Source organism: Pseudoliparis swirei, chromosome 15 (assembly GCF_029220125.1).
Source record: "Pseudoliparis swirei isolate HS2019 ecotype Mariana Trench chromosome 15, NWPU_hadal_v1, whole genome shotgun sequence".
NCBI lineage: Eukaryota > Metazoa > Chordata > Actinopteri > Perciformes > Liparidae > Pseudoliparis > Pseudoliparis swirei.
The window spans coordinates 17,099,765-17,107,144 of NC_079402.1; the positions used below are offsets into that span (position 1 = coordinate 17,099,765).

The 7,380-nt window shown below is 45.7% G+C and overlaps 1 protein-coding gene across 3 annotated transcripts; it reads right to left on the minus strand.

The window, feature by feature from the left end:
• Window positions 1-1,805: 1,805 nt before the first annotated feature.
• btc (betacellulin, epidermal growth factor family member) lies at window positions 1,806-6,989 on the minus strand. 3 transcript variants are annotated; one of them, XM_056432242.1, is made up of 5 exons: window positions 6,709-6,989; window positions 5,937-6,044; window positions 4,595-4,724; window positions 4,261-4,407; window positions 1,806-3,558 (listed from the first exon to the last, which is right to left on the minus strand). In XM_056432242.1, the coding sequence occupies exons 1-5, from the start codon at window positions 6,746-6,748 to the stop codon at window positions 3,414-3,416; spliced, it is 570 nt and encodes a 189-aa protein (XP_056288217.1). In that variant the 5' UTR covers window positions 6,749-6,989; the 3' UTR covers window positions 1,806-3,413. The 3 variants fall into 3 exon arrangements, with proteins under 3 accessions (XP_056288217.1, XP_056288218.1, XP_056288216.1); XM_056432243.1 differs by having other exon boundaries at window positions 1,806-3,564; window positions 5,937-6,014; window positions 6,709-6,988; XM_056432241.1 differs by having other exon boundaries at window positions 1,806-3,564; window positions 6,709-6,988.
• Window positions 6,990-7,380: the final 391 nt, after the last annotated feature.

Consider the following 7,380-nt stretch of genomic DNA (forward strand, 5'->3'; position numbering starts at 1 on the left):
ATTATAAGTCCCTTACTTTCCAGCGTTGGATCTCCAGTGTAACTCATGCAAACGACAACACACTGCCCACATAATCACATGTTGAGACAGCACACACACACACACACACACACACACACGCTGCAATATGTTTATGTGTGTAATACATCGAAGCTACACATCAAACATCACTCCGGTCTGGCTGGTATCTGTTCGCTTATCAGCCGTCAGACCCCCCCCCCCCCCACACACACACACATTTCTTAAAAAAGAAAAACTGAAATATCCCATGGTCATAAGTATTCAGACCCTTGAGTGAACATTAATGAGAAATAAAATGAACTTTTTTGATTTTAACAAACGACTGCAATGAAACAAAGAGTGAAACATGTAAAGGGGTCTGAATACTTTGCGTACCACTGGATATTTTAATATGTTGGAAGAGCTTTTTTCTCATGATAGTTTTAGTTTAATTCATTGTGATTGTTGTTTGAATATATTTAGTTTTAGGGTTCACTGATTGGGTAACACTGGATACCTGTATATGTGTGGGTAGGCACAGGACCAGCATGCACTGGGGTGGCCTGTGGTTTTTTACCAGCACATGAGAGGCAGTGTCAACATTTTGTTTGTTTGCTTGTTTGTTTAGTAAATAAATTATCAGAATAATGGAATACGGACATGGACATTACTTTCTTTTGGTTGAGTTAACTCCAAAACCCACAGAGGCCACTTGATATAGTTTTGATTGATTTATTGGTCACTGCAGATGTCCTCCAGTACATCGCTGTCGGCTGCTGTTTCCCACTTCTGAGACAAAGGAGCAGATGTTCTTTCAGCATATTCGGTGCATTTTAATCCATTTTCCTCATATTTTGGGTCACTGTGACCATCTTTCGGAGTGAGCTGACTCTTTTGGGCATTTTAAGGCTAAACAAGTCCCGATAGCAGAAGCCCAGTACACATCAAGCAGGTCTTAGTCTCTGAAAAATTCAAAGTGCTTTTTTTACATATCCAACTGTGACCAAAACAAAATTAATGAGGATTTGGAAAGGCACTCGGAGAATAGGAACATGAATATAGGAGTTTGACCTATTTGGAAATGAATTAATTCTCTTTCTTGCTGAAGGCGACGTGGAAAATATATTTTTTAAATGTGACTGGCCTGTCTGTATGGTAGAAATAAAGACACGGGTGGTATCATCTGACATACAGCAAGAAAGATAATAATAAACTCTACATTTAAATGACTCTCTTCCATATATCTGCTTTTCCACTCCACTTCCCATCTTCAAATCTTCACGTGTTCGCACATTTGAAATGGCGTTAGAACCGAGAACGATAAATCCCTTGTGCCGACAGGGAATAAGTCCAACATGTCACATGTTGATACTGCGTCGTGTTCACACCCTCACCCTGGAATGTGTTGGCGACACGAGCTGGTAGTCAGGCGCCATGGCAACACAACAATTGTAAAGCACAGTGTGATCACAGGAGCGTATAGTAGTCGCTACTTGATCTCAGCACGTGATGCCCTTTTGTTTAAAGTGTGATTTTGCAAAAATGTTTCTTTTTGATAAAAAGTTTCACAATTTAAACTGGAACAAGGGTGGCAGCAGGCCATGGAGATTGTGTATGTGTGTGTGTGTGTGTGTGTGTGAGCGCACGTGTCATGGCCTCGTGCACTAGGGCCCATCGGTGATGAGAAGGAAAGAGTCAGAGTGATCTTCCTTAGGAGACTCAGTGTAGTGTTGCGTAATGTGTCTCTCACTGCAAACCATTTAAAATCTTTCATGTTGATTTTCTCCCCGAAAAAAAAAAAAATAGACAGTCGACATATTTATTGATGGGTGGCGTATAAACAGCGGGAGCCGACTTCACTGCCTCTTCCTTCTACATTTAGATGCAGTTGATACACACACACACACACACACACACACACACGGTAAAAACAGCCCTGTGAAAGGCAGACAGTTTGTGAAAGTGTCTCATACAGTGGAGCACTTTCACCTCCGCCGGGCCTCCGCACACAGGCTCGGCTGTTCTAGCCTCGGAGACCGCTCGGCTCCGAATGTACGGTTCAAAAAAAGCCTCCGGCACAAGTTCTCCTTGTCCTCGTCCAAACCCGGGAGTCCAGAAGTGCGACCGTGTCGTACAGAGAAGGCTCCGCTTGCATTGCTGACGTTCATGAGTAACAATATTCTGCGAGGGTCCACATGGAGGCATACATAAATAATCTGTGGGCTCACCAGAAACAACATGACACATAGAGACGTGATGCTGAAGCATCACCAGACATTAAATGATCTATTTACACAGAGTGTGCTTAACAGTGCCTTTCCCTCTCATTTTTCAGTCCACGTGTCTCCCACTTAAACTACGAACCAGAACAACTGTTATTACCGGCTGCCAGCTGGTGTCACAGCTTTTTTCCGACATAGCAACCACTGATTACTAAACACAGACACAAGCACCTGCTGCTGCGCGGCATCGGGGAAAAAACCACCCAGCTTAACCAAGTCTCCAACTTGTGTTTATCTTATTTGTTTGGAAGGTTCATCAATTATCCAGGCAAGGCTACCCTATAAGAAGAGGATCTAACAACCTTTAGGAGGGTCTAACACAGCCTTTAGAGAGGGTCTAACAGCCTTTAGGAGGGTCTAACAGCCTTTAGGAGGGTCTAACAGCCTTTAGGAGCGTCTAACACAGCCTTTAGGAGCGTCTAACACAGCCTTTAGGAGCATCTAACAGCCTTTAGGAGGGTCTAACACAGCCTTTAGAGAGGGTCTAACAGCCTTTAGAGAGGGTCTAACAGCCTTTAGGAGCATCTAACACAGCCTTTGGGAGGGTCTCACAGCCTTTAGGGGGGCCTAACAGCCTTTAGGAGCATCTAACACAGCCTTTAGGAGGGTCTAACACAGCCTTTAGGAGCATCTAACACAGCCTTTAGGGGGGCCTAACAGCCTTTAGGAGAGTCTAACAGCCTTTAGGAGCATCTAACAGCCTTTAGGAGGGTCTAACAGCCTTTAGGAGGGTCTAACAGCCTTTAGGAGGGTCTAACAGCCTTTAGGAGGGTCTAACAGCCTTTAGGAGCGTCTAACACAGCCTTTAGGAGCATCTAACAGCCTTTAGGAGGGTCTAACACAGCCTTTAGGAGGGTCTAACAGCCTTTGAGGAGGGTCTAACTCAGCCTTTAGGAGGGTCTAACAGCCTTTGAGGAGGGTCTAACTCAGCCTTTAGGAGGGTCTAACAGCCTTTAGAAGGGTATAACTCAGCCTTTGAGGAGGGTCTAACAGCCTTCGGGCCTCCTGCCCGCTCAGAGGACCTCCGATGGCTCACGGCCGTCGCTGTGAGAGAAGAGGCAGCAGCTGTCCCATGAAAGACAAAGTCCCTGATGTCCAAACAAGTCCCCGGCTTGAGGTCGCGCACTCGTCTCATACGCTGTCGGTGTGTGCGGCCTCGGTGGAGCCGGTCCTCGAGGTCGTGTGCGACGCGCCGGCGTCCATCATGGGGAGCTTCTCCGTCCCGTTCCTGTGTTCTTCTTCCCTCCGTCTTCCCCTCCGCCGCCACAATCTGCACCTGCGACTGACAGAGACCTCGTTCACACGCCGCAGTGACGGCAAAACCAATTCAATAATAGGCTAAGACTTCTGTTTTAAATGAACACGTCAACGCCGCTTGAGGATATGCTTAATCGCTTTCTCGCCGAGAGTTAGATGAGAAGATTGATACCAGTATGTGTGGAGTAAATATAAACAGCAGCTAGCGAGCTTAACTTAGCTTAGCTTAGCGTAAAGACTGAAAACAGGGAAACAGCCAATTTTACAATCAGTTTATATCAATTGACTTTTATATTCTGGGTCAATGTCGACTGTATCACCCGGTGGGCTCACAAAATCAACAAGAAAGCTTTTTTTATTTGAAACCGGTTGATTGGAGCCTCTGACTCGCCTCTTACAGCGATGCTGGACGAGGCTCAAGGTTATTTTAGTATTCAAATCCATTTGCTCAGAAAAAGAAGGAACAAAAAATACATCTCACTATTTTAATGTTTTTAAGAGGTGCTGGTGGATGCATTTTCATTAACTTTGGACCAACTTGTTTAGGCTATCTCTGTTTTCAGTCTGTATGCTAAGCTACGCTAACTGTCCCTGGCTCCGGCTCCGTCTTTGAGGGAGCGGCATCGACATTTCTCATGTAACTCTCAATAAGCCCATTCCCCTCTTCCTATTTAACGATTCCTTTCAGTTCGTTTTATACAAGTAAGTCACACACGCTTACTGTGAACAGAAGCACATGAACACAATGAGGAGGACGAGGAGAACGAGCCCCGCGATGATGCAGACGATTACGATTTGTCGCTTCTCTCCTATCCGCCAGTCGAGGTCCAGATATTCACACCTGGAGCCGATGTAACCCCGCTGACACCTGGCAGAGGAGGAGGGGAGAGGGGGGGGGGGGGTGGTACTTTAATTTATTTCATGTGACGGACAATAAAACAACGCTTCCGCCTCTTTCATCTGTTCTGTTCCTCCGAGCTTTGAATTTCTCCTTCTTGTCCTCTTCCCAGCGACACTTTTCTCAATCGCCATTACCTTCCGGAGGAATCTCTCACCTGCACGACGGGGCCTCCTGTTCTCGGATGTAACGACAATCCCCGTGGATGCAGTAGTGCGTCAGTTCCTCTGGACATTCGGAGAAGTGACCGGTCCACTGCCCTGTATCTATCGGGTCTGTCGGTGAAACTAAATCACAGCATTTAAAATGAGCTCAGACAGTCCAGTATAAAAACATCCCATCATCGGTGGAAAAAACTAATTAACAGGGGAGGAGTGACGTAGAGCGAAAGCTCAAATGTCAAACTATTCCTGTGGGTGTGTCACGTTCTGTCAGCTTGCTTCTTTGACTTACACCCTCACGTCTGGCGTGGCTGGAGGTCATAAATAGACCGTATGCAACACGATCCTGAGAGAAGTCCTCATTAATCATCGCCATGAGAAGCCGTCATCAAAGTCTAATTAACTCAAATATTACAAGTGAAACACGTGCTGAGCTGGGGTACAATTACAAAAACAATTCCCATATTCTCTCTCTTCTCTTTAACTTTAAACCACAACCCCCCCCCCCCCCCCCCCCCCCGACCCGGCTGCTATAGCGAGGCCATAGCGCTGACCTTCTGACCCCCGACATGACACGTAATGCTTCTTTTGCTACGGGCTGCCGCTATCTTTACAGCCCTATTATCTTTGAAAATGAGCTGGTAAAAGAATACCGCCGTCCAGGCTCTCTCATGAAAGAGAGCGCTACAGTCGTGAGCGGGAACACGAGACGCGGTGTCATTGTTGGAGAGGAAGATATCGAGTTGCAAAAGTTCAAAGGAAGAGTTTGGAGTTTTCATGTTTATTTGCGTTGTTGGTGAGACGTTGACGGCACTAAATAAGAACGTCCACCAGCACCTAAAATAACTAACTAGCATGTGATATCTGTACAATACCATAAAACTATAAGCAAAAAGATAAGATGTGGTTTTAGAAGTGATGAGTTACCCTCTTATTGTGAAGTTAACTCACTGTTGCTTCCTATTTAGTGGTATTAATCTTAAAGAAAAGCAAAGCAGCACTCATCTAAAAATTTGGAACTATTATTATTTTCAAAAGAGCAGCTCTTAAATCACTTGTTCACTTTATTTTTTCGAACGAAAAAACAAAAAAAGAAATGAAATATTTCAGGGAATTTAATTAATTTTAATAATAATTTGAAAAACTGGTTTAAATTAGATTAAATACTCAGAGTCAGGCCCTCTGGGGAGGAGCACTGGCTAGCGGACATGTTAATGATTCATCTCTTTCAGTTTTTACAAGTTTACATGTCAATAGAAATGCCGCCAGTCAACTTCAGAGCTGCCGTTCATGACACCGCCCCGCTGCCCCTCCCCCTCGCCACCTGTCCACATCTACCTGTGCAGTTGTCTCCGTTGCCGTGGTGATGCCCGAGGGACTCGGTTCGATTGGCCGACTCGTCGGTGGCATTCCATTCTGCCAGGGAGTATTTACATAAGGCCAGAGCTGCAGCCAGAAACACACACAAACAAGCCGATCACACCCTCACACGTAGGCCACACGCCGCCACAACAAACAAATACGTGCACGTGCACAATGGTGGGAACATTTAAACAAGTTGTGACCAGCTTGCACGTAAACAAGAGGATCTACAGGAGAGATGACAGGGGAAACACGTGAGCACGATCAAAGGTATTAAAGAATAGCTGCTGTGTCAAGTGACAGCCTTTTAGGGTTGGAGATCTCTCTCGTTCACACCCACCTTTGTTTCTCACACACACAGACACACAGACACACACACACACACACACACACACACAGACACACAGACAGACAGGATGTTGTACTGTCATATTTAATTACACATTGGGGAAGACTGTTTTGACAGGGGATATATTGCTAGTGTATTAAATGTATTTAATCATTAACCAACGCTGGAGTCTACTGGACCAATACAGCTCATAGGGGGAGCACATTTAAAACTGCATTACTTTGAAGACTCATGGAAGATGAAAGAGATGCTGCAACAATCAAAATGTAATGAAACTATGTCACATGATGCCTTTTTGACACTATGTCCCTGTGAGAACAACATAATCACAAGGGCCACACATTCAAAATAACACTTATATGCAGGTGGCAGTCTCGAGAGGTAGAGAGAGTACCTTACCTGTTACTACCCCGACGTAGAGGCCGCACACCTTGGCCATCGTCTCACTTGATAAAAGCTCTCGTCAGGAACATGAAAGTTCAGTGTCATTGACAAATAGAGATGAAACCGGATCACTCCTTCCTCACAGGTCGGTGACCTTTGAAAAAGGTGCGGACGAGCTGTGGAAGTTCCCCAGTGGTTTTTCGTTTTGTGGTCCTTCATTGGTGGCAGTCAGGCTCGACCAGCAGAGCTTGAGGCTAGAACCAGAGCCCACACAGCCCAACGTGTCTGTCTGGGCTGTGTGTGGACTGCACTACTGTGTGTGTGTTGTGTGTGTGTGTGAGAATAGATTAAAAAAAGGGGGTGGCACTGAAACCCAACGCTGCTCTCTGCTCCCCGCCCACACCCTTAAAGGAGAATAGGACTCCATTCAAGCTCTGCAGGTTTATTTCCTCCTCAGAGACAACAGCAACTTTACACCCGGCTTTCTTCTTCTTCTTCTGAATGAAGCGGCAGGCAGAAGAAAGCTAACTGACGAGGAGCCACAGACAGTTTAACGGCAGTTCAGGGTCCATTCATATTTTCCATTGCGCTGTCGTTTGGGGAAACGTGCACATGACCTGTGTTAGACTGCCGGTCCCACATCTGGACTTCTGGTTGGGCTCCATTGATAGAAAGTTAGAGGAAAGT

Coding starts and splice junctions, on each gene's coding strand:
- btc (XM_056432241.1), bottom strand. CDS start 6,748: ATGGCCAAGGTGTGCGGCCTCTACGTCGGGGTAGTAACAG. Junction 6,045..6,708: donor CTACGTCGGGGTAGTAACAG/GTAAGGTACTCT, acceptor TTCTGGCTGCAG/CTCTGGCCTTATGTAAATAC. Junction 4,725..5,936: donor CAACGGAGACAACTGCACAG/GTAGATGTGGAC, acceptor GCTGTGATTTAG/TTTCACCGACAGACCCGATA.